The 27,786-nt window shown below is 34.5% G+C and overlaps 1 protein-coding gene across 1 annotated transcript in view; it reads left to right on the top strand.

Annotated features, from left to right (window-relative positions):
- LOC117928698 (phosphatidylinositol-3-phosphatase myotubularin-1-like) overlaps nucleotides 1–27,786 on the top strand; it is a 68,235-nt gene that overhangs the window by 31,646 nt on the left and 8,803 nt on the right. The window contains exons 6-18 of the mRNA XM_034848680.1: nucleotides 4,458–4,527; nucleotides 10,756–10,805; nucleotides 12,284–12,573; nucleotides 12,695–12,768; nucleotides 12,852–12,915; nucleotides 13,121–13,186; nucleotides 13,740–13,839; nucleotides 13,968–14,081; nucleotides 14,843–15,012; nucleotides 15,999–16,083; nucleotides 16,557–16,781; nucleotides 20,802–20,861; nucleotides 20,964–21,028. Of these exons, the coding sequence (XP_034704571.1) occupies nucleotides 4,458–4,527; nucleotides 10,756–10,805; nucleotides 12,284–12,573; nucleotides 12,695–12,768; nucleotides 12,852–12,915; nucleotides 13,121–13,186; nucleotides 13,740–13,839; nucleotides 13,968–14,081; nucleotides 14,843–15,012; nucleotides 15,999–16,083; nucleotides 16,557–16,781; nucleotides 20,802–20,861; nucleotides 20,964–21,028 (1,433 nt within the window). The remainder of the gene's footprint in view (nucleotides 1–4,457; nucleotides 4,528–10,755; nucleotides 10,806–12,283; nucleotides 12,574–12,694; nucleotides 12,769–12,851; nucleotides 12,916–13,120; nucleotides 13,187–13,739; nucleotides 13,840–13,967; nucleotides 14,082–14,842; nucleotides 15,013–15,998; nucleotides 16,084–16,556; nucleotides 16,782–20,801; nucleotides 20,862–20,963; nucleotides 21,029–27,786) is intronic.

Here is a 27,786-nt window from a genome sequence, read left to right as displayed (position 1 = left end):
GAAGAGGAAGAGACCATTGATCACATTCTGATTCACTGAATCAAGACAAGGGTGTTATGGAATTTTTTGTTCTCCCTGTTTGGCGTGCTTTGGGTGCTTCGTCTTCGATTAGGGACACTCTCTTAGAATGACATAGTTCTTTTATGGGTAAAAAGTGAAAAAAGGTGTGCAGATAACTCTTCTATGCTTATTTTGGACCATTTGGAAGGAGAGAAATATAAGAGCTTTTGAGAATGCAGAACAATCCGTTCAAGGACTAAAATACTCTTTCCTTTGTAATCTATGAGATTGGTTTAGGTTGTTTTTAAATTTTGGTCCTATTATTGTAGAGTTTGTAGATTTGGTTAGGTTCCTTTTGAGGGGGACCGGGGACGTAGTTTTTGTTGGTCCTTCTTATTTTGTTAGCGCTTTTAAGTGTTCGTTGTATACTTTTTGTGTACTTCGGAGTGTTGTTTTGGCACTCTTTGTTTAAAATACTCTATTGCTTTATTTATCAAAAAAAAAAAAAAAAAGCAATTTCTTATATTTGTGTTATTTTTTTTGAAAATTAGTAATTTGGATATAGATTATGAATTCTAAGTTTACATAATTGGAGTTTTTTTAATGATTTTTGTTTGATTAAATTGAAATTTTGGATAGATGATACAAGTGTTTAGTACAAATTTTTGCATTTTATAATTTATTGTGTTATATAAAATTATGTGTGTTACTTAGGGTGCATCTCACTTCATTATGACACATGTCTTAGTTGCGCCTAACACCTAGCCCCTAGGATGACTTTGTGCCTTAATTGCACCTTGCTCCTTTTAAACCATGTTTTTACCCTTTGGCATCAAGTTGTTTTGAGCTTTTATAGGATGCATCCTAATGGATGGGACGTTGACATTTTGGTTAGATGGTCACGTGTCCTTGGAACCATTGGACAAGTGTCCTAGGATTTTTCTACACACTTGCTTTTGGTGGGCGACGGGGTGAGAATTTCTTTTTTGGAAGTTTTGTGGTGGGGAAATTGACCATCGTGCTCACAATTTTTAGGTCTTTATAGAGTTGTCACAGTTGAAAATATCACTATATTTGCTATCCTTGTTCATTGTTGTTCTTTTTCTTTGAATCTTAAATTTCATCACAACCTCACTAATTTGGAAATTGAGAACTTTGAAACACTCTTGTCCCCATTCACTTGTCTTCATTTGTCCCAGATGCGAGAGCTTGATCTTTATCCTTTTTATGCTTATTCTTAGTAAAATCATTCTTTACAACTTTGTTCAATATATCAGATCCAATTCCTTTCTCTCTAATGAGATTTTTATGGAAATCTAAAGTTCCATGTAAGGTCAAGGCCATTTTTTTTTATATATATATATAGATCCATTCAAAGTCAAGGCCTTTACATGGTTTGTGGAGCACAAGAAGGTAAACACCTATGATATACTATAGTTGAGAAGACCTTTCAACTCCCTTTGTTCTAATTGGTGCATCTTAGGGCTATGGCACAATCTATTCAAATAAGCTAGGATGGATTGGATTTCGCCTAAGAGCATATACGACATGATGATCATTTCATGTAAGGGGTTGGGGAGTTCCACAAGGGACAAGACCCTTTGGCAAATTGCTTGTCTCACTTTGCTTTGGATTGTGTGGTGACAGAGAAATGCCAAGATCTTTGAGGATAAGTAAAGGATGAAGGAGATGTCATGGGATCTACTTCACTTCTATTCCTTTTTCTGGGCCTCTTGTACCAATGCCTTTAAAGACACTCCTCTACATATTATTCAGCTCATTTAGCATCGGGTGTGTATATCAAAATGGTTTGAATAGCAATGAGAGGAGCTTAGTTCGGGATTGAGGAGATGACACCTATGCATATCCTTGTGTAGGCTAAACCTTTTTGTATAGGTCTCCTTATATAGTGGAGGAGTTTAGTCATACTTTGATCAATTTTTTATAATCTATGGGAGGAACCCTCATCCTTCTCATGTACTTTTTATTCATAATTAATACATAAAAAAAAAAAATTGTTAGAAAATCAGCAAAACAAACTTTAAGAACTTTTCAACCATAGTTCTTAGTTTCAAATACCAACTAATCCACTAAAGAATATTATTATATAAAAAATTCGAACTTTTTGTAGGTCCCCATCCAAATATTATAAAAGAAACTATGATCATATTCACTTATAACTATACACTTGTATGAAATATTGTAATGTATATACTTGTAAAATTCAAAATATTTTTGAATTTTGATTTTCATCATCTCTCCAAAGGGGGAGAATTCAAAAAAGACAAAAAAAAAAAAAAGAGAAATAATATAATAATGAAAAGTTTTCAGTATTCATTCATCCTCCTCCTCAAGGTAAATAGTGGAACTAATTCAAGTAACATATGTTCCATTTAATAACATCTCCTTAATATTTTTGGGACATTCATTATACATAATTTTCAATTTTTATGCATGTTTTGGTAATATGTGTACAATGTTTCCAGGTAGGATAATTATTTGTCATGCTTTCCTTTTAATCATCCATTTCTAATCTTAAAGTACTTTTAAACAATAATATAGTGATTTTTCAAAGAAAAAAAAGTTCAAATTTAAATTTTCTAATTATCAAATGTGCGTGTTTCAAATTTGTTGTTCTTGTATCTGTTGTATTATGCATCATGTGCGTCTACATACACACAACACACACACACTTAAGATGCAATACATTCCAGTAATACATATAAACATATAATTTCATGAAAAATGTCATGAATTGATATGTATTTTATGTGTACTACATAATGTAAGTGTTTAATAAGTATGCTAATTATCCTTATCAAATAGCATCTTGCAACCAAGGATTAAAATATCGAAATATTTTGGCAATATATCGCCAAAATATCATGTATCGGCGGGCTTCGAAACGATATATCCAGTAGGTCAACGGGGTGGTCAACACAGGTCAACGTGGTCAAAGATAAAAAATGAGCTATTTTTCTGCTGCTGTTGAGGGGATTCAAACCCCTAACAAAAGGTTCCGCCAACACTAGCAACACCACTGGGGCAAGTTTGCCCCTTGATAAATATTGTGCACCAAATATATATATATATATATATTAAACGTTATCATAGATTCATATAAACAAAATATTAAAATAATACTTTAAAGAACAAATTAATTATAATTATTTTATAATTAAATGAAAATATTTCATTTAATTGATTAGCAAAAATATAAAAATTATCATGATAATTTTCTTCATAGTGTTTTTAATATCATTGATATATTAATTAAATATTAAAAAATTATACATTTATCATCATTTATTTTATATCATTTAATACAATTGAATTAAATATATTTTAAAATTAAACATATTATAATCGAATATCACAATATTATTATCGAATGGTATTTGATGTAATTTAATAATCAATGTACACTTATCAAATTTATATTTTTTATTGACAGATACAATTATTATCAAATATGATAAATTATATCATATATATATATATATATATATATATATATATATATATATATATATTTACATTTTTATAAATTTTGATCAATTTAGGCCCACCGATATTTTGTGTCAAAATATTCGTCAATATATCTCCAATATATCCGTAAAATCGAAGTATCGATATATCTGTGATTACCAATATTTTTATCCTTGCTTGCAACCAAGTTAGAAAGACAACCCCCCTACTATATGTTTGTATCCTACTAAACCTATACAACTATGTTTCATAGTTCAACAAATGACTGTATGCAAATAAACCTAGCAAACCCATGTCTTGCAATTCAACAAAATCAAAACCTCTCTGATTAGGGATATTAAGTTCCAAAAAGGGTGGAATTTTTCTAAAATATGAGAAGCATTGTGGGGATTTTGAAAATTTTTAGAAGACTAGAATGGGTTCCGACATTGCATTTTGGTACACGCATCTTTTGACCTGCTTCTTGCCAAATATGCTTTCAACACAGAGTCTTTCTTTAAGTTCCAACCAAAGACCAATAAAGCTATGTCTGACCTCCAATGCACATTTTTACTGACCTCCAATGCACTTTTTTACTTCATAAGCACTTTCTCCCAAAGGTGAGCTTAGTCCTATGTTGCCATTCATACACAATTATGTCATTAGCCACTTCCTATTTTATTTGGATGTTCCAGCTTTTCTTAACTCTGGCCTCTTGCTGTCATTATGGTCTTCTAGGCAATATATAAGGTCCTTTTAACTTTCTGATTTACATAGAATTTACATTTCATCAGTTTCACATTGATACCAAGTTATTACTGGCCACAAGTAATCTCAGCGATTTAAATCTTATTCTTTTGATTGGATCAGTGGTTAATTATTAAGATCTTTCAGTTGTTTGGTATTTGAAAATTGCTGCTCACCTTCCAGCATATGTTTCTTTGAACTTGGAGTATTACATATTATAATTATATCTCTGTGGGAAATAGGTTGTGAAACCACCTTCAGCCCCTCGTCAATTTGATAAGGCTCCATCACAAAGACTTCTCCAGGTCATTGGTATGTTTTCAAGTGAATCTGTATTTGTTTTTAATTTAATTTCTTTGTTAAGCTGGGTGTAACATTTGATTTTTGTAATCATCAATATTGTGTCTGAATGATAGGAAATGTGTTTGATCTGGGGATTTGAATTATAATGAGTTAAATTATATATATAAAGGAAGCACTAGCATGGATGAACCTTCACTTGGGTACAAACATGGAATGCATAGAGGTAGGCCAAAAAAGGAAACAAAGACAAGAAAGAAATATTGAGGTTGTGGTTGGTGGTAAATTTAGAATTAGGTTAGCCAATCAGAGGCTGATGGCTTGGCTAGGAGGCAGAGGGCTAGATCTCCTGTGTGTCTGTGTTTTTTTTTGTGGGGGTTATTGGGAGGGGGTTTGGTGCTGATCATTTAGCTTGTTTGAACTTTTTCTTATTAGGGAAGGATTTTCGTACAGCATTTTCATTTATTAATGATATATTTTGCTACTTCAAAAAAAAAAAAAAGAGGCTGATGGCTTGGCTTGGAAGGGGAGGGCTAGATCTCCTGTGTGTGTGTTTCTTTTTTTTTCTTTTTTTTTTTTTTGTGGGGGTAATTGGGAGGGTGATTGGTGCTGATCATTTAGTTTGTTTTAACTTTTTCTTATTAGGGAAGGATTTCTCATCCTTCATATAACATTTTCATTTATTAATAATATATTTTGCTGCTTTAAAAAAAAAAATTGTGTTGTGGCTGTAATACTTTTAGGCGTTTGCTTCAATGGAGGTGATGGTATTTTGTTGTGGAATTAATGGTGTGGGATCTAGTTTTGCTTAAGAAGATGCCAGTGATAGTGGTGGCAAGTGGTTGTGTTAAGTGGTACGGTATGGATAATGGTGCTGTCGGTGGTGTCAATGGTGATGTTCCCAGCGATTTTTGTGGTAGAAGTGATGGTCCACGTGTTTGTGGTGTTGGTGCTGGTCTGTACAGGTGGCAGTGGCAGCTGAATTATGGTGTGGTGTTATCTGGTGCATGTAATAGTGTCAGTGGCTGTGTGTTGTCCAGTATTTTTTTCCTACGTCTTCCCCTATATGGTTTCTTAAAGTTAGCGATGATCCTAATTCATTATATTAAAAAATAAGAAAGACCTTTTGTTTTACATTAAAAAATAAAAATGAAAAAAAGGAAAGAATTGGAGGTTGTGGGGGCCAATTTCTTTTCCACTTCTAAATTTATTAATGTAAAAAAAACAGCAAGCTTTACTTGTTTTGCGGTTTATTCACATTTTGCTTGTTTATAACAAAACTTAAGTTTATCCTCTTTTCGGAAATATACGTACATTTGAAATCATGACTCTGAGGGGTAATTTGATTAGTGAATATTGTTGGAGTTTGTTTTATGTTACTCTTAAGTATTGTTTTGCTTATTAGTGACTAGGATAATCAGGTTGGTCTTATAATCAAGTTGACTTCTAGAATCTGTTTATTTAATGGGTTATGTTTGCATTAGGGTGTTCAATCTAGGTACCTTTTTTGCCTTGTATACGACCTGTTTAGCATAAATAATTTTATAATTTTTAAAATTTTAAATAATAAAAAGATTTTTCTATTAAGAAAGCATTTAATCAATTAAATAAACATTAAAAACTTGGAAGTTTGAAACGTATGTTAATCTTGTCTGCCTCCTCTCAGAAACACAAACCATGGCTATTGCTGCCTGAGTGCTTCTGTCACCTCCATCAGTCCTTGTCTCTTTCAAACCCACCACATGCTGTATCTCCCACTCTCACCGGCCTACAACTCTTTTTCTCTCAAACCCACAGCTTGTCATTTATGTCTCCCACCATTCCAGACTTTCGTCTCTCTTAGCCTCCCCCTTCCCCATATTTCCTTGTCCTTTATGTTTAGGGTTTTTGATCCCATGGCATCGGTAGGGATTTGATTAATAATGTGTCAATGGTCTCTCCTGAACCGCAGAGAACCAGTCCTTTGAAGAGGCTTTCAGTCCTTCTGATGAGAATAGGAGGTCAAGGGAGATTTCTAACTTATGACCTTCATAATGAGCAGTTGCTGAGGTACATGATTAAGATGATGAAAGGCAGGACCTTGATGACGACAACATCATGCCAATGGTGGTGGTAGGAGCTACAGCCAAGGTTATTCAAAATTTATTATGGGAAACTAGTTAGCCTTGTTGGCACAACATAACTTGATTATTAAGTAGGTTACCTAGTTTGTATTGTTAATTTTTTTAATTAGAAACACATTTTATTGCGATGAATTAAGTAAATTCAAAGAATGACAAATCCTTTTCCTAAACATAACGACTATACGACTCCAAATAGGAGTGCAACTTGGAGGGGTCAGGTTGACAGTTAATCTAAACTCGACCTATACATGAAACTGATTTGCCTAAGCCTAGCACAATCCGAGGTGCAAACCAAGTAGTTCAACTCAAGCCCAACCAAAACTTATTTTTCTAAACTTGGATTCAGATTGGGTCAGGCTTGGGTTAGTAAATATATGTTTAGTTAGTTAGGTTAATAAATATTAAATAAGCTTAACATCCATTTCCCTAAATATTTTATCAGTCAATCTATATTTTAAAACAGAACTATTAGTAGCATTCATCTAATTAAAATTCTAGAATTGTGCAAATCAATAGTCAATATGTAAACATTCATCTACCTAATCAATCCAATAGATACAACCCTATGCTATGACAAACAAAATGAATCAAAAACTCTTTAAAAGGAAAAAAACAAGAAAAAAAACACACCATCAAATAAGATTGTGTGATATTTTAAAGCAATTTCTAAGTCAAGAATTAATTGAAAGCAAAAGTTATACTTCCTAGATATTTCAAGATGAAATTTCAATTCATAATCAATCATTTAAATAACTCATCCCAATTAGGAGTGATTTTTCTAATATTTTTCTCAAAGTAAGTTAAAAAGTTCATAACTGATTTTTCACATAATAATAAGAGTACATCTAAAAGTAATACCAAGAAAGATAAATTAATTGTTCATGACACCAAAATCATCAAAATCTTTAGAGTGCATCAATCCTCAACTTTATATCATTCCTTAACATTCACAACAATGCATATATCTTAATATAAATGAAATGGATATTAGTACAATAATATTGAATAAATATATATTTACATACATATATGTTTATAATATAAATTTTATATGAATATATAATCGGGTTTGGGCTAGGTTTGGGTTGTTCTAGCCCTTAACTCAAGACAAACCTAAATTTAATTTTGGTTGACATTTTTTTTTTGCTCAAACCTAACCCAAATTATAAATTAAGTTGCCCAAGCCCATAAAAAAATCGGGTTGGGTTGGGTGGAACTTTCCTAAGTTGCAGCCTTTTTGATAAAAAATAAGAATAATCAGTTAAGCATTCTTGCTTTACCTCCATGCTTGGAAGTCTACCTCATGATGAGATAGGATAAGTGCTTGCTTTACCTCCAAAATGTTGCAAAGCTTACAATAAATAGAGTGCGCTTGACAGTGTTTTTACAAGTGTTTTTAATGAAAGTGTTTTTTTCTAAAAGTGTTTTTAGGAGAATTACCTATCAAGTGTTTCTTCGAAAAACACTATAAGTGATTTTTCAATATTACAAGTGATTTTTTCATATTTTTAAGTGTTTCTTAAATTTCAGCAAACACCTAATTTTTTTTCAAAAACACTTTTTAGGCAAAAAACGCTTCCTAAAATCACTGCCAAACGAACTCATAGTATAATCAATGATGAAAAAATTGGAAAATATCGTTGAAACATTGTTGATATTTGGGATATCAGAGATGGCTGAAACGAAATTGGCCACCAATTATATATCGAGGGATTTTTTGGCAAAAAATTGGAAATATTGGCGATATATAGCCAATATTTCGGTTTTTTACCGAAATTTCATCGAAAAATCAGAATTGGGGAGCACATGCGCATGAACGAAAATTTCCCCAAAAAAATCGGCGATTTTTTTAAAAAATTGCTGATCTTTTGCAATTTTATTGTTGATTTTTTTAAAAATTGCCAATTTTTTCACGATTTATCGGCGATTTTTTAGAAAAAGCATTGATTTTTTGGTGATGCCATTTTTTTTCCCGATGTTTTTTAAAAATTTTTTATTATCCATTTTTAATTTATCTTTCATTTTAAATTTATATTATCATTTTATTTTATATTATTCTTCTATTTCTTACTTTTCATATTTATCTCATTAATCCTATTTTTAAAAATTATTATCACTTCACTCTTAATTTTTTTTTTTATATTTATCCTTTCAATTTTATTTAATTTTAAATGTTTTTATTTTAAAATATTAAAAATATAATTTTACCCCAAAAAATTGCTACAATATAAAAAATTAAGGAAGTTCTAATATTTTATAAATTAAAATTAATTTGATAAAATAAATTAATGTTAATAGAAGAAGTTGTTATCACATATTTTTAATAAAATTTTAGAAATTAAATCTCAAATAAAATATTTTATATAAATTAATTTAATTTTTCATTTAAAATGTAATAAAACATGTTTTAATAAAAGTATATTAAAATTCGTCTTGTTTTGAGAGGGAAATTTGAAAGCTAGAGTATTTGGTTAACTACACTAGCTCTTTATTCACTGTTAGCGGAAAAGGAAGGGGTGTTGCGGATTGAGGGAAGAGGTTGCAGTTGGGCTTAGCAGGTTTCTGTGTTCAGAAGGGGTCTCCTTGGTGGGGTTAAGTGGGCAGTTTTTTATGTTGTTTAGGACTTCCAGTTACGGTCGTTCCTTCTTTCTTAAGGGTTGGTTGTTGTTAGGGTGGTGGGTATTTGTTTTTCTCGTTCCCATCTCTTGCTTGCCTTTAGGCCTTTTCTGTATACTTTGTGTGTACTGTATTGTGCCTATTTGTAAGCGCCTTAATATATCCAGCTTATTCACCTATAAAAAAAAAGGTAATTCAAGCTTTTTATGTGCCGATTAAAAATTTATTTTGATTCTTTTGTATTTCAATCAATTTGAGATCCAAATTATTAATTCAAAAACAATATGAAAATTACCAAAAAAAAAGTAAAAAATTACAAAAAAAATTTAAACTTGCAAATTTCTGCCCAAGCATTTGAACCATGGGTAGAGCAGCATTTAAACGCAGGTGAAGCGTTTGAACGCCCCTTGGGTGGTGTTTTTCGAATGTTCTATGTTTTCCCTCCTTTTTCTATTTTCTCACACATTTTCATTCAAAATTTCAATTTCATTCCAATTTTAGTTATCATTGCACAATGTCGTAATGCTCCAAACACGTACTTACCTGAACTGAAATCAAACTTTGAGTAGCTTGAACTCAATCACGACGGTAGAAACCCAAGGGAGTAGTGCCAGAATTAGTGCATAAATGGAACAAAATTGCCAACCTGATTTAACGTATTAATACAATTTTTAACAAAAGGTTCAACTTAGCATATATATAAGAATAATTTGTAATTTCTCATCTTAAAATGACTTTTTGCTGTATGATCTCATATTTGAAATAGCATTATCACTTTCTGAATGGATATGTTTCTCAACTTATTTGACATCTCATTCCAATTAGATAAACATTCCAGCTACACCTCTTTTACATTGGTTGAATTTCTTTGGGATACTTAAGTTATGTTTGGAAGATTGTCTTTTGTATTTTAAAGCGTTTCCTCATATGGTGGTTATTGGAAGTTACTTCCTTGAAATTCTTTAGAAGGGCCTTCATATTACAACAAATAAGGACAAAATCAAATATTATTCTCCTGAATTCTTTGATATTCATTTTGAATCTAAGAAAACTCCTGCCTGTAAGTTGCCCATATAGACCATTGCCATTCTCCATAACACCTACTCATCTTTTACTCCACCTTGCTTTCCCATCAATTCAAACACTTCACTGTCTCACATGTTTTGGCCTTTTCCGATTAAGAATCTAGACATAAGCACTCCTTGCTCTTTATTTCTTTAGAATCTTGAAAAAAATCAAATGCACAAAAGAAATTTTGAATGTCTTTTGTGCATAGGAGTGACTCCCATCTTATTTGTTGTATGAGTGACCTTTCATTGTTACTCATAATTATGGAATGGTACTTTGAGAATGGCTAGTTCATCATGGAATTCTTTTGCCTAGTTGATCTAGTAGCCCATATTATAAAGCTTACATTTTTAAAATAATAATTTAATTGGTTATTTTTTTTTTTTTGTGGGAACATAAAAATATGTATAATGATTTCTCCAATATTTTGCAGGCAAAGATATGAGAATTATTGTCTTTGGGTTTCGCCCTCGAACAAAGCAGGTCATTTCAACTCTTGAAATACTTAATTTTTTCATTTATTTTTTATGCTTTTATGATTTGCATTCTTTACATTTGTTTTTTCATATGTGAAGTGTAGCACACATGCACACACACACGCAGGCACATGCGCACGTGTGCACACACACACACACACACACATATATATATATATATATATATAATATATAAAAATATATATATATATATATATATATATGAAGAATAGGGAAAAGTTTTCCTCAATAATAGAGGAAAAAGAGAAATATCTAGTATGGGATTATGATCTATCTATCCAAGACTTGCCAGTCTTGAAGCCTTAGAAAATTTTGAACTCTTATTTTGCTAATATTTGAACAAGTAAATTGAATTTGGTTTCCTTGAGAATTGTTTTAACTGATACAATTGGGTTTTCAATGGCTTTTGAAATCCTTTATTTCCGTATCTTTCAATCCAAGCATGAAAAAAAGTGATGCCATATATTCAAACATTTATGGCAAGCTGCGTGCGTCGCTTTAATTTGGGTAGTGTGGCGGGAAAGAAATGCAAGGATTTTTGAGGATAAAGCAAGGAATGCAGAGAACCTTTGGGATTCTATTCATTTCCTTGCTTCTCTTTGGGCTGTTTGTTCCATGGTTTTTAAGGGGATTCCCCTTAACATGTTACAACTTGATTGGTTAGCGGTGTGTAATTCCAATGGGTTGGACTAACCTAGAGAGTTTGCTTGTTTTTACTTAGTATTTTCTTGTATTTGATTCTTTGTACTTTTGTTTTTCTTTGGTGGAAGGATTCCTCATCCTTCTCTTGTACTTCCTTTTTATCAATATATCTCTTTGTCGTTTCCTATCAAAATATATATATATATATATATATTCAAACATTCTCATTGACCAGAAGTTTATTGTACAAGTATAGAATTTCATATAATTTATAGAGATTGATGTTGAGGGTCAGTTGTGATACAAATCTCTAACTTTGATGCATCATGCTTCAATCCATGGCATGGTTCAAAGTATCGGCCGATATTGGTACATATTGGCATAGTCATATCCATCTCAGTCATGGCCGTGATGAGTCCAATACTCAAGTTGGTATCAAGCATTTAAACAATAATTGAGTTTTAGCTCAAATACAAATCACATGGCTAACTCACTATGCAACTCGGAGTTACAACACAAAATTCAAATTGATTTATTTTCAAAATGATTATTTTTACCAATCATCTTTTATGATTTTTATTTTTTATTTTCAAAACATACCATTATCAAGTTAAAAATTGGTTCTTGGTGTAAAAATGAGTTTTCTGATTCCATCAATACTTTTATGTTGCTATTTGTTTTCAGTGGTATTTATTTTTTGATTGAAAGGATAACTAGTTATGCTAGCATTTCACACAATGTTGTATATATTCTTTGACATGGATGCTACCACTTGATTCTTTTGTTTGGTACGACTAAGGTGGTTAACTATAAATTGTACAGAGACGGACAATATTTGATGCATTATTGAGGTGTACAAGGCCTACAAGATTATGGGATCTTTATGCTTTTGCTTCTGGACCTTTCAAATTCACGAACACCAATCCAATGGTACGGTTACTAGATGAGTATTTTCGGCTTCTTGGAAAAGGCTCCTGTCATGCATCAATGGATACGATTGAAGATGGGTCATTCACGTTGTCTAATGATTTGTGGAGAATAAGTGGAATAAATTCCAACTATACATTGTGCCCAACTTACCCCTTCGCCTTGATTGTTCCAAGATCCATTAGGCAAGTTGTGTTCCATATTTTTCTTTTTATGCTCTAGAATCATCTCAAGTTTTTATAAGAAATACTTCATTTTTTACTTTGGAGTTATGTACCTAATAACTTTGAGGGTTGTTGATGCTAGTGATGAAGAAATTCTCCAGGCTTCCAGCTTTCGTGCAAAATGCCGATTGCCTGTAGTTTCATGGTGTCATCCAGGTATGCAGTTAATTTTTATTTTCTTATATGTTTTTTTGTCATCACTTTGTTTTCTAATCTCTTCAACATGTGATGGCTTATAGTATCTGGAGCAGTTCTTGCACGCTCATCTCAGCCCCTAGTTGGTCTCATGATGAATATGAGGAGGTAATACCATGTTTTTAAGTGCAAAGTTACTGTTTTTTTTTCTTCTTCCTCCCCTCCTTGTCTTTCTCGGCAGATTGTAAACGCTCACTTTGATAAAAGTATAATTGAGCTTACCTGCTTAGCTTGGAACTGAAGCCTGTAAAAATTTTTATTCATTGCATCTAGTTTGAACTATCTTGATCCACCTCTATGCAATTGTGTGCAGCAATACAGATGAAAAGATTGTTGCAGCACTTTGCACTCAACTTGCAGGTGCAAGGGAGACACGGAGGTAGACCTGTTCTTTTGCTCCCACTTTTAGTTCAATACTTGGATTATGCAGTGGCATTTCTGTTGTTATTTTATATATTTTTATAGTTTTTTCCTGCCTTTTCTTTGGTGATTTTTACTTTGAATTATAATTATCTTCCCATGTTGCTAGTTTCTACGTTGTATAATAGCTCCCAAAGAATTTAATCGAATGCACTTGTTTTTCTATCATCTTCTGAATCTTGTATCATTGAATTTCATTCTTAGTAACAAAATATCTTCTACTAATTACATATTTAATTACCTTAACAAAATATCTTCAAACAATTATGTATTAACCTAATTAACATAAACTTCAGCAAGATTTAGGAATTCTTCCTTTACATGGTTACTTCTTTTTGTAGCATGCCTTGTTATTTTTTATTATTCTTCTTGTTTTCATTTGCCTTTGGATTGTTTTTCTTATGTTAGTGTGGGCTGAATGAAATGGTCTTTTAAATGATATAAATGTATGTGTGTGCGCACTTGTACTATGTATATTGTGGGATTAATTTAATGAAGTGTCACTTTTTTAGGAAGCTATATATCGCTGATGCAAGACCTAGAAAAAATGCTTTAGCAAACGGAGCAATGGGAGGTGGCTCAGAGTCCTCTTCTCATTATTTTCAGTCTGAGGTCTGTCTATGGTTTGAGCTATTCTCCTCTCTTGATCATAAAATGTGACATTCCTTACTTGCTAATGATCTGTTCTTTTATGTGTGATTTATTTTTGATAAGATTTTCGTTTTTTGGTCATTCATCAGATAGTTTTCTTTGGGATAGACAATATACATGCAATGAGGGAGAGTTTTGCTCGGCTCAGGGACTACTTAGACACTTATGGCACTGCTTCATCTGATGGAATGTCTTCATTCTTGGTTAGTTTTTCAATTTCTTTAAAGATTTGACTGCTTTAACATTGCCATACCACCTTCAGTTTAGGACAATTTATTTTAATTTTTAACTTGATAGGCTTTGTAGATTGGATTAGCTCAAAGTAAGCAGAGGAGGTTTGTTTTTTGTTTCTTGTCTCTTTCTTTTGCTTGCCTGTTTCTTTTGGCAACAATGTATACATTGTGTGTACTTTGTTTCGCCTTCTTGCATATACATATAATCCCTTCTTGTTTATCAAAAAAAAAAGGAAGTCTTCAAAGGATATTTCTGATCATGTTCCCCATCATCTTGATAATCATTTATAAATAAAACTAAATCATATCATAATGTATTGTATTTCCTATTATATCCTTTTAATAAACAAGGCTCAACAAAAGAACATTAAGCAGACAATTACTAATGATACAAAGATTCAAAAGATCACTGTGCTCCTGACAGTGCTACTCTCAAACTGATGAATATATGATATCTGTTCTGCATAGCTTGCTTGTATTTTCATGTATATTAGCTATGCTAGTGCCGTGGTTGACACATCAGATTGCTCCTCTGTTTCATTAAAATGAAAAAATCCTTCTCTCTCTCTCTCTCTCTCTCTCTCCCCCCTCCCCCCCTTTGCTGGTTGGGGGTGGAAATGTGACTGAGAACAAAGTGATGAAAATTTTTTGAGGCCTTTTTGCCGAACTTTAGCATGAATATCAAGTATGTACGGGGATCAAACATGTGTTTATACATTGGTTATTGACAGAGACATGGTGGATGGAGTTGGGGCGGAGGCAACCTCAGCAGTATGTCCGCTTCGGTATCAACGCTTGGAGACAGTGGTTGGTTAATACATGTTCAAAGTGTCTTGGCTGGTTCTGCTTGGATTGCTGCACGTGTTGAATTGGAATCAGCTTCAGTGCTTGTCCATTGCAGGTTACTTGTCTTTGATGCCTTGCATTTGTGTAGTTACCCTGTCTAACAAAACTAGACAAAATTGTACAGTTTGTTGCCTTGGTGATAAAAATTGAAGTTATTATGAATGTGAATTATTTGATTATGTATTTATTTATTTTTTTTCTGAATTTTCTTTTTGAAAATCTTTATTGCATTTTCTTTTTCCCAATTGGAAGTCATGGTCAAACGCTGGATTCCTGTTTCGATTCCCTTTCCATTTTTGCTAAGTTTTCATTTCTGGGTAGTATATTTATCTTGTTCATGATGAGCAGCATGCCTAGAGTTAAAAGTAAAATCTTCTGAAGTTGGGGTTAAGATTAAGAAATAGAAAGTATAGAAAATTTTAGATTTGCCTAACTAGAATATAAATTTAAGTTAGGAAAACAATAAGTTTATAAACAGGAGTTGAAGTTACAAATAAATTAAAAATACCGTACATGGCTTTGTGGCTAAAGTCATGCTCTTCCTTTCCCAATAACAATCTAAAAGGACAAAAGTTGTTTTCATTATCCATAAACAGATAAATTTTCAGTAAGACAATCTAAAATTGGTGGAATAAAAAATTAACTCCAGAGAAGGCCAAGACAAACCAAAGAATCCAAATTTCCTTCCAATTATGTCTTTAACTAATATGATCAAACTGAAACAAAAAAAAAAAACTGTATTTTCTACATTGATGAAGCATATTGTTCAATTATCCTATCAAATAACAATGATTATCTGTATATCCACTTTGATTGGTTAGACGTTCCATTTCTTATTATATTTTACCATCCATGTCTAGTATTTTTTTTCTTTGTTGCCTCCATTATAACCTTCAGTTTAATATAACTTGCAGTATGTGCTGTTTTTTTTGTTTGCCTCTCACCATGTTCTTTTTTTAAAACTGAAAATCTTCTCCCTTTTAATTATAATTAACAGCTACTTTGGTATTTAATATCCGCATTCAAAATTGTTTGCTGTAGTGATGGATGGGATAGAACAACTCAGTTAGTCTCACTTGCCAATTTGATGCTTGATCCATACTATCGGACATTTAAAGGGTTCCAGGTATTGATGAAACTTCATTGGACTATTTGTCAATCTTTCATTATTATTACTTATATTATTTATGATTAAGCTTCAGCTGTTACTAAAGCTTTAAACTTTAGACAATAAAAAAGAATATTCTTTTTTGGCTGTTTCCAGCAATAAGCCTTGGAATATGATGTATAATTAAGATTCAAATATGACAATTCTGTTAATAATATCCATGTTTTTATACAACTGACCATTTTAGATCTGCTTTTTCTTTTTCCTTTTGTCTTTCCTTTTTACCTTTCCCTTAACATTTTTAACTCATAAACATGAATTTTGGGCATTGACACCTTAGTGTGCAACTTCAAAATTCATTTTCTTTGGAGGTTCCTGTATCAAACATGTCATCTAAGCTGACATGAAGTGTCCTTACTGCATATGATTACTTCACAGGCACTTATTTGGATATCACCTTTATATTTTAAAGTGTTTTATTTTTCATGTAGGCACTTGTTGAAAAAGACTGGCTTGCATTTGGTCATCCATTTTCAGATCGCATGGGGATGCCAACTGTATCTGGAAGTGTTAACATGCCCTTTGAATTATCCAGGCAGCCATCAAGTGGGAGTTTCTCATCATCACCCATGCGCCAGCCATCTGGATCACTTGCATCTCAAGCTCCTCCTTCACATGCACAAACTTCTAACAACTACTCTCCCATATTCTTGCAGGTGTGTATTAAAATGATTTTTAGAAATCATTGAAGTGGCAGGTTTTCATCAATTGTCTTTACTTTTTGAGAGTTTTTTGAAAATCACACCCTTCCAGAACTTTGGTTCACTAAAAAATATTTTGTTTATTTTGATCCTATTGGATGCTGAGACAGCTAAAATATTCTCAAATGTTATTGTTAGTCTTTGATAGCATGTATGTCTACTATATACAGGCAAAGCTGGTGTTTATTCATAGTTTTTAACTCGTAAAATGAATCGTTTATTGTAGGTGTATTTTAGATGGTAAAAAATAAATAGAAAAAATATACTTACATGTCCACGTTTATTGGAAGCAGGAAATATAAAATAATATGTGAAAATATTTAAAAAGTTAAATTGCATCATACCGTATGAAAATATTGAATACTAGAGTTTTGAAAAGTTTAATTTAAAATATATGAGTTTAATATATTGGTTCATCTCAAAATCCACTAAAATAAACATCAGTTTGTATTGGTTCATCACAAAATCCATAAAAATAAACATTTGAACTTTTATTTGATTTTTAGTTCCAAATTCTAACCATACATATATACTTCTATGTGTTTTTTATATATAGATAGATAGATAGATAGATATGTTTGTGTCATAAGAGAATCTTTTGTTTATGTGTCATCATGCTAACACCAATGAGGAATGGAGCATTGGGTTTAGGCGAATCTCTTAGAGGAAATAAAGCCCTTCTTAGATAGATAGATAGATAGATAGATAGGATATGTTTATGTGTCATCATGCGTTAACCAACGAGGAATGGAGCATTGGGTTTAGGAGAATCTCTTGGAGGAATAAAGCCCTTCTTGGAGGTTTGCTTCTTTGTTTGCTTAGTTACTTTTGATCAGGTTTGTTTTTATGAGGAGGACCTCGCATCCTTCTTTTGTTTTTCTATTAATACATTTGTTTGTTTCTGATAAAAAAAATAAAAAAAAATAAAAATAAAGCCCTTCTTGGAGCATTGGGTTTATGTGTCATCATGCATTAACCAACGAGGAATGGAGCATTGGGTTCAGGAGAATCTCTTGGAGGAATAAAGCCCTTCGTGGAAAGTGGTTGTGGAGACTTCCTACAGAAAGCAATGCCTTTTTGTACAAGGTCATTCTAAATTTTTATGGTTTCTACTCCAATGGTTGGGACGCCAATACAATTGTTAGGTGCTTGCATTGTTACCCTTAGAATGCCATTTCTTAGCTTTATATGATTTTCCAAATAGTACTTGGTGGGAGACAATAAAAAAATTCACCGCAAGGAGGATACTTGGTTGGGTGAGAATCCTCTCAAGCTTCAATTTCCAAATTTGTTCCATGCCATAAGGATAAGAAGTATGCTTATATTCTCTCTTGCAGATCAATCCTCTTCTAGTCATGATTAGCCTCTTCTCTTCCTTGAGTTTGTACATATCTTTTTCCTTTATAGATGAGAGGGTTTGGTCATTGACATTCTCAGGACTTTTCATTGTCAATTCTTTTTACAAAGCTCTCTTAGCTGCTCCCCCCTCTCTTATCTTGACCTCTTTTGCTCTTACTAATTTAATCTAGAACACAAAAGTTCTGCCAAAGGTCAGGCCTTTACTTGGCTTGTGGCTAATAAGAGGATTAAAATCAACGGCATCTGTAACTAGAGTGTCTACTTTTCTCTTTTTGTACTTTCTTATATTTGATTACTTGTAGTCTTGTTTCTCTTTGTTGGGAGGATTCCTCATCCTTCTATTTGTACCTTCTTTTTATCAATATATTCCTTTGTCGTTTCCTATAAAAAAAAAAAAAAAAATCAACGGCATCCTTCAATTAAGGAGGCCTTATAAAGCTCTTAGTCCAAGTCATTGCATTATGTGTATGAAGAGTAGTGGATCAACCGATCATCTCTTTCTTCACTGTCACATTGCAATAGTTTTGTGGCAAAGATTATTTTGTTTAGCCAATCTTGAATGGGTCCCTTCTACAGGTATAGTAGAAATGATGAGAATCTCCTTTAAGGACTTTGGAAGCCTTCCAAAAGGAAAGATTCTTTGGCAGTTGAATGTTTTATCCTTGATATGGTTTATTTGGTTGGAAAGGAATGTAAGGATTTTCAAGGACAAATGAGGATCCATAGATGCCATTTAAGACTTGATTTACTTTCTTTTCCCTTTAGGCCTTATTCACCAAGCCTTTTGTAGATATCCATTTGTTACTCTTGATGTTGTACTAAAAGATTGTTTGTTTCTCAAATAGTTTGATGAAGTGAGTGTTGATTGGTTGGGCTCCATATCCAGTGGGTTCAGTGAAGTTAAACTTTGATGGACATTCCATGGGTAACCTTGTTATATGGCTATTGGAGGCGTAATTCGAGATCACTTTGGTATGGTGCTTCTTGTGTTGTGCTAAAGAGGAGACGATAAATCACATCCTTGTTCATTGTTACAAGGCGAGGGTTTTGTGGGATCTCGTGTTTTCTTTGTTTGGTGTTAATTGGGTCCTTCCGCTTACGGTTAGAGACACTCTCTTAGGTTGGTTTGCTTCCTTTAAGGACAAGAAGCATAGAAAGGTTTGGCGGGCAGCTCCTCTCTGTTTATTTTGGACGGTTTGGAAGGAAAGGAAACATGATAGTTTTTGATAATGAGGTTTTGTCGATTCAAAGAATGAAAAATTCCCTTATTTATAATCTCCTCTATTGGGCTAAGTCTTGTCTAGATGTAGGTCCCTTTTCTTTAATTAACTTTGTGGATTGGTTGGGTTCTTGTTGAGGGTCGGTGAGTGCTTGTCTCTTTTGTTCGTTGTCTTTAGGTGGCTCTTGTATACTCCCTGTATGCTTCGGGTCGCCTTTCAAGCACCCTTTATCTAATATATTTTCTGTGGGTTTGTTTATCAAAAAAAAAAAAAAAAAAAACTTTGGTATAGTGTTGAGAGTCTTCTCTAAGCGAGCAGGAGTGGGGTTAGCTATTGAGCCAGAGATGTTGGCTTTGCTGGAGTGTTCACTGCAGGCTAAAGCTTTAGGCCTTTTCTCACTAAATGTTGAGGGTGATTCAGCTAATGTTATACCTTAGGTGATTAATAAGGAAAGCAGCTCATGGAAATTTGATAATCGGATACACAAAATCATAGATGTTGTTAGTGAGCTTGGTTGCTTCCTCGCTTAGGTTCCCCGTTCAACCAACCAAGTTGCAGATCAATTAGCCAAACAAAGAGATAAACATCTAGCTTTCTTTGTTGGAGACTTTCGTCCCCCCTTGAGTGTGCTATGTTTTTATTCTTTATACTTTGGTTTTTATTTGTAAGGTTTGGTTAGTCCTTGTGAGGCTTCACACTTGTTACTTTGAAACTCTTTTTTACATCTTTGAAAGATAACTTGTCCTTCCTATATTCATGTTTTAGGATAAATGACGTTGCTTGTTTCTATTCAAAAAAAAAAAAAAAAAAAAAAAAAAAAAAGAATTTATTTGTCATCTCCCAAGTTCCAATTTTTCATGATCATCACCCTTCCTTCCCCACCAAAAAAAATGAAAAATAAAAAACTAATATAATAAGTTTTTATTTACCAATTACTATCATTTTTAATGTCAATAGTCAAACCATTCAAATGAAAATTCTCTAATATTTATTTTAAAAATAAATTTGCTTAACTTCTAGTATGGTCTTTGACAACAAGAATGTAGCTCTTCCCATAGGATTATTTTACCTCTTTCATTTTTATGATCAATTTTTAACCTTTCTTTATATTTGAACAATTAATATTTTAATTCATTTTAACCAAAAAAGAAAATTTGAATTTGAATTTTCTTAAAAATTATGAAAAATAGCTTAAAGTGTATGCGTCTTGTACCATGTTAATGTGTATCGTAAGATAACTTTTAAGAAAAAATATGACTTGTAATACATGTTGATTTTCATATAAAAAAAAAAAAATTGTATCGAATCATTGTATCATATTATGTATTGCAAGTTTTTAACAATGGGATAACTAGGTTTTTTTTTTTTTCTTTCTTTTTTATCATGTTTTCTGCAGTGGGTCGATTGTGTATCACAACTGTTGCGGATGTATCCTTTTGCTTTTGAGTTCTCCTCGGTATGTACAAGTAAAACTTGTTCTTTGATTTCACAGAACAGATTATCATTGTATATTCAACATGAAATTGCTTCCTGACTGGTTTATTGTTTGATGATTCAGGCTTTCCTAGTGGATTTCTTGGACTGTGTGCTTTCCTGCCGCTTTGGGAATTTTTTGTGTAATAGGTATTTTCTCTTTGAGCCCTGGACTAGATACAAAAGTTCAAGATCTGTGGTCTTTGAAATGCATTTTATGTTTATTTGCTCTTAATACTTGAATTAGAGCTGGTTAAGTAATACTATTGCTTGTAAAAAACTATGTTCTTGGAGAGATCTTCCTAGTTATGTTTTTAGAGTGCAACTACTTTGCTTGGTTATCTGTTTTGCAATGACTTACAAGAGTTTGGTAAAGAGAGAGCAAAAATATAGGTTGTAGGAGTAGAAAATTTTAAAATCTACTCTGACCTTAGAAAGGAAGTAAACTTATAGTATACCTACATATGGAAATGCTGTAAAAGTTTAAAAACAAATAAATAAAATGTTGGAAATGCATTGGAAGTTGAAGATAACAAAACCTTGAAAAGGATCAGAGATGGTGGAAGTTTGAGAGTAAAATATGCCAAGATACTAACAGGGAATTTATGAAAAAAGTAAGCAAGGCTAAACTTATAGGCATTGTGTACCTTATTATGAGTTGGGTCGTAATGCTTGTGGGTGTGCACATAGCCTTTCTTGGAACTTTAACTTCTGGTGCTCAAATGTGATTGAATTAGTTTATCTCATTTCATTTATCGTGTTCATCAATAAGGTTTAGCTCTAAGTCATTTTTTCTATGGGTAATAAAAACTTCTCTCCAAAAAAGAGAGATACTGAAGGTGAGAAATAAGGCTAAGACAAGTCCAGATGGGCTCTAGAACAAGCAGGCTTCCCCAACCAAACTAGCAAAAACAGAATGTTCATTCCTTCTGTTTGCTTGGTTATGAACAATTGCCAAGTGCTACAATCTATCAACAACACTCCCCCTTAATCATGGGCTTTAAGGTCAAAGTGTGGTGATATGTCATTGGGCTACCTTTGTTCGATAGGAAATTTAAAGTTCTGCATAGATCAGGAGAGGGGAACTTCTGTAAGGCCAAGAATCTAGGCTCTTCTTGGGCGAAAATCTTGAGAGTCCCTTTTTTTACATCCTCCACAATTTTAATTACAAATTCTAGTTGTTAAAAAATGATTAAGAGAAAGGAAAAAGGAAAGGAATAGAGGCTTCAATTCTTTCAAGTGCATTATGACTGAAGGTTGGGAAACTCCACTGAAAATTTATGAACGTAAAGAAGATGGAGTTGTTCACTTAGTGGAGTTCTGTAAAAGGAAAGGAAATGTTACTAGTGTAACTGAAGCCTGCTTCCAATTCAGCCTAGGCTAATCTCAACCCAACTCTTTGCTTAATCTCTAATGGTGATGTTTATATGAGAACGAGCAGGATTATGGCAGGTCATATGGAGAGGTTCACTATTATATATGTTTTTGAATGGCAGAAAAATATGCTAAAATATTAACATGAATGTAGAACCTCAAAGTGCACATCAGTTTACATGATGATAAACGAAAAAGACCATGTATACATTAAGACAAATAAAGTATGTCTCATGTCCTAAAGATGTGGGAATTCAACACATCTGCCATATAGACATATTTCCAAATGACATGTGTCTTGAATCCACAGAACATATTTTTAATACAAGCACACAGGAATGTATTGGCTTAGTGGGCTTGGTACACATCTTAGCAATAACTTGTATTCTAATTTTGGAAATTAAATTAACAGAAAGTTATTTAGGTATTTTTGTAATTTTTCAATGGTATTTTGGAAGTAAAAGCTGAAATTCACAAGTCCATTTTCACTTTTATAACCAGCAGAGGTGTAGTTATTAGATTAAGCCAACTTGATATCTCTCAGGGTTTTCGAGGACCTGGCCCATTCTGCTACAAGCCCTGCTCTGGCATTAGGGTGGATAATGCAGCAAAAGGTGAATTAGCTTGGGCCAAAAAATATTGGATGATGATAACTTTTAGAACGTGTACCTTTAGAAGGTGAAGAGATCCACTGAACTGAGACAAATGATTGAATTAGGGTTGGTTGAGTGCAGATTATAGTTTCTTGTGGTCAGTGAGCCTGAGCTATTTGGATGATAAGACTTGGCTTTATTTTCGGATTTTTTTGTGGTTTTCTTTTGGGGGACAAGAAAATACATGAAATGGAGAAGTAGTAAAGGATTTGAATGCTTGGGACCTGAGAAAAGAAAAGGTGTTCTTATCTAGGCTTAATGTGATATTTGGCTTTGTTAAGGTTTTTGTTCTTGGGTGGCCAAAACAGCATTACACTTGAGAAGTTACGATCTTCAATATTGAGAGTGACTTTGAAAAGATGGGGCGAGAGAGTGAGCGTGAAGAGAGAGAAAATCGATTGGAGATTCGGAGGAGACTGAAGGGGCGTAGATTTGTAGTGGAATCGAAGGTGTGTGAGATCGAAGTAGAGGAAAAGAAAGGAAAACCGCAAGCTACTTTAGTGGAGAGAAAGAGAGAAATCTCTTCTTGGGTTAGGTTGGGACTGACAAGTCTAGGGATCTTCCTGGAAAGCTTGAATCAGTGCATTAAAGAAGTGAAAGTTGGAAGATGGGAAAGGGGATGGAAGGAAAATGGGAGATCTTACTCCTTGGTGCGAGATGAGAATAAGGGGGTTGCTTTCTCCGGTTAGGTGTTGTGGATCAGGAGATGAAGAGTTACAGTATCTTCATCCCGAAAGGTAGAGGAGAAAGGGAAGGTTGGTTTACTATGGTGGAGATGTTACGGAGTATGGGAGTAGTCATTGGAAGGAGGGAAAGAAAGCAGGTAGAGACGCTACCGTTGAAACTTATTTTGGAAAAGTCTTATGCGGAGGTGGTTAAGATGCCGAGAAGCAGAGGCAGAGATTTAGTCAGGGTGGAGGTAAGAGAGAAGGAAATTAATAGAAATTTGAGAAAATTGGAGCATTGCCTCGTCGGATGTTGGAACCCTAGTTCAGCGAGAGGAGAAGATTTGGAAAAATTGGGGATTCTAATGGCAAAAGCTTGGGGGCTGAAAGGTAAACTAGGGTTGGCAAAGATGGAAAAGGGTAAGGTGCTATTGGAATTTGAATCGTTGGTCAAAGCTAAGCGAGTGCTCAATTCTGGGAAGAGATCGTTTGGAGGGATTCATTTGCGTTTGGAGAGTTGGAGCCTTAAGACTAGGTGCTTGGTTGGAGGAGATGGCTTGGGTAAAAATCGTGGGGTTACCAGTCTTCTTATGGGATCCAATCATATTGAGAAGGGTGGGGGAGGAGTGCAGTGGATTTTTAGCAGTTGATTCCCAGACGGAGAAAATGGAGGAGTTACAGTGGGGTCATATTTTGGTGAAGACGAACGGTGAAGACCTACCTAACGTGTTGGAGATTTGGATCGCACAGGTCTATTACTCCCTGATTCTATGGTGGTAGATTAGGCCGTCACTGAGAAAAGCATCGTTCGACAGTCGAGGGAAGACAAACAACTTAAGAGATGAGGTCGGGGGTGATGTTAATGCACGCGTTGGCCCGTGCATGGTGGAAGAGGAGGGTGACGTGAGGCTCAAGGTTCTGCAGCGGCCAGTCGAAGGGACGTGTGGGTAGGCGAGCGGGCCGGGGTGTAAAGTGGACTCAAGACGGAGCCAAAATGGGTCGGTGGCCCGACCCTTTGAAGGACTTAAGTTGGTGAGTGGGCTTTCTAAGTCAGGCCCATTAGTGGATTTAAAAGATTTTAAGTTGGCAAGTGGGCTTTCTAAGTCAGGCCCATTAGCGGATTTAAAATTAAAAGGGGTTGCAGTGGCTGAAGATGGGCCGCCATCTTCAAAGGGTTTTTGGTGGGCTGGTGAAGAGGAGAATAATACGACTATTGGGATAGACGACTTGGATGGGGAATCAAGCCCTGGCCCTTCTCAGCTTCCTCTAGTGGACAGAGCCCAAAATGTTATGGCCCATTCTCCGGCCTGGTCTGGCCTAAGAAATTGGGGCAACTCAAAACCAGAGTTTATTAAACTCTGGGTGACAGAAGGAATGAGGAAGCAGTTGGTAGAAGAGCAACAGATAGTGGAGAGGTCGAAGACCGATCAAGCTTTAGTTGAAGATGCTTTGAGGTATGTGGATGATTTTGTTTCTTAGGGATGAAGGGATTCTGGGTCCTCTCCATCTCATTCTTTTTCTTTTGGTCGGACTCCAATGATGGGGGAGTATTACAACTTTTCTGGGGCAGGAAGTGAGGCAGTTCAAGGGGGATTCCGTTGCGTATGGTCACTGCATTTGGGATTACGGAGGGTGTAACCACTGCTTATTGGGATTTGATAGAGGCGAATAATGGTAGCAATAAGGAAAGAAGAGTAGAGTTGTGTTCAGTTCAATCTGAGTCACAGGAAGACAGGCGTTGGGAGGAAAACAACTTGACAAGGTTCAGCAACTTTCTGGGTTTTTTGACAGAGGGGTTGGAGAAGGATATTCTAGCTTTTTTTATCAAAATTAGAAAAAGAAGGGAGAGAATTCAAGTGTAAAGGTTTATTAGAGAAATCAAAATTTGAAAGGGAGTTAAAGAGACTAGATTGTCAGCTCTCGGAAGTCCCATGAAGATCAGATTGTTGAGTTGAAATGTGCGTGGAGCAAATGACAGCTCCAAAAGGAAATTAATAAAGGCTCTCATAAGAAATCAAAAGGTGGATTTATTTTGTCTTTAGGAGACGAAAATTCATGCAATGACTGATGGTGTGGTGAGGAGTTTGGGCACTGGGAGATTTTTAGAATGGGGGACTTTGGATGCTTCTGGCTCAGTGGGAGGAATTTTGATTTGTTGGGATAAAAGGACATTGGAAGTACTATATTTGGAGGTGGGTCGATATTCAGTCTCTTGTAGGTTTAGGAATGTGGAAGATGGGTTTGTCTGGATATTCACGGGGGTATATGGACCGTTCATTAGAGAGGAAAAGGAATGTTTGTGGGAAGTGCTAGGGGCGATCAAAGGAATTTGGGAAGACCCCTGGTGTTTAGGGGGTGATTTCAATATCATTTTATTTCAAAGGGAAAGGAGTAGGCAAGGGAGGTTAACAACAGTGATGAGAAGATTTGCTTAGATAGTTGATGAGTTAGGGCTAGTAGATTTACCTATGCAAGGGGGATTGTTCACTTGGAACGGGTGACAAAATAATCAGTCTTGGGCTAGATTGGACAGATTTTTAGTGACTCAAAATTGGCTTGATGAGTTTAACGGAGTCCTTCAGAGCAGGCTGCCTAGACCTACCTCAGATCATTTCCCTATTTTGCTAGAGGGTGGTGGTTTAAGAAGAAGACCTTCTCCTTTCATATTTGAAAATATGTGGCTTAAAGTAGAAGGATTCAAGGATCTCCTACGGAGCTGGTGGCAGGGGACTGTTGTAAGAGGTAGTGCTAGTTTTAAACTGGTTGCAAAGCTGACGGAGGTAAAACAAAAAATCAGATCTTGGAATAGGGATGTTTTTGGGAGGTTGGAATTTAATAAAAAATCAACTCTTAACATGTAGAGTTTTGGGATTTGGTGGAAAGTGAGAGGAGTCTGGCAGAAAAGGAAACATAGACAAAAAAGGAAGCAAAGGAAAATTATAAGAAGTGGATATTATTGGAAGAAACTCATTGGAGACAACTTTCAAGGGAAATATGGTTAAAGGAAGGGGATAGGAACACAAGATTTTTTTTATTGTATGGCAAATGCCCACCGTAGAAATAACTCTTTGGATAAAATTAAGATAAATGGGGTGTGGTTGACAGAGGAGCAAGATGTGAGGGAAGGGATAGCTAACGCCTTTCATCAGTTGTTATCAGAAAGTTTAGAATGGAAAGCTGATATTGATGGGCTGCAACTCGATCACCTAAGTCTCCAAGAAGCTGAGAGTTTGGAACTACCTTTCTCTGAGGAAGAAGTCCGATCTGCTTTGATGGAAATGAATGGAAATAAAGCCTCAGGCCCAGATGGCTTCACAGTGGCATTTTGGCAATCATGTTGGGACTTTGTGAAGGAGGAGGTCATGGAAATGCTTAAGGAATTTTATGAACAAAGTTCCTTTATCAAAAGCCTAAATACCACTTTTTTGGTGCTAATCCCAAAGAAAGGAGGGGCTGAGGATCTTAGGGATTTTAGACCTATAAGCTTGTTAGGGGGATGGTATAAATTGTTGGCTAAGGTGTTGGCAAACAGGATTAAGAAAGTGATAGGAAAAGTGGTTTCCTTGGATCAAAATGCTTTTGTGATGGGTAGATAGATCTTGGATGCAGCACTAATAGCAAACAAGGTGATTGATTCCTGGCAAAAAAGAAAAAAAAAAGGGCTAATCTGTAAACTGGATATTGAAAAAGCTTATGACAGTATCAATTGAGATTTCTTAATGAAGGTTATGCAAAAGATGGGTTTTGGGTCAAAGTGGATGGGATAGATGTAGAGATGCATATCAACAGCTAAGTTTTCCGTCTTGGCAAATGGGGTGCCGACAGGGTTTTTTTCTAGCTCCAAGGGCCTACGACAAGGAGACCCTTTATCTTCTTACCTCTTTGTTATGGGAATGGAAGTGCTGAGTGTTCTCATAAAGAGGGTTGTTGATGGGGGCTTTCTCTCAAGGTGCAGAATACGGGGGAGAGGAAGGACGGAAATGAATATATCTCATTTGTTATTTGCTAACGATACAGTTGTTTTCTGTGAGGCAAAGAAAGAGCATTTAACTTATTTGAGCTGGACATTGTTTTGGTTTGAAGCTGCGTCAGGCTTAAGAATCAACTTGGCTAAAAGTGAAATCCTTCCAGTTGGTGAGGTGGAAGAGGTTGAGGAACTAGCAATGGAGTTAGGGTGTAGGGTGGGGTCTTTGCCCTCAACTTACTTGGGACTGCC

Source organism: Vitis riparia, chromosome 13, assembly GCF_004353265.1.
Source record: "Vitis riparia cultivar Riparia Gloire de Montpellier isolate 1030 chromosome 13, EGFV_Vit.rip_1.0, whole genome shotgun sequence".
Lineage (NCBI taxonomy): Eukaryota > Viridiplantae > Streptophyta > Magnoliopsida > Vitales > Vitaceae > Vitis > Vitis riparia.
The sequence above is the reverse complement of the archived record's forward strand: the minus strand, read 5'-3'. Positions and strand labels throughout refer to the sequence as shown.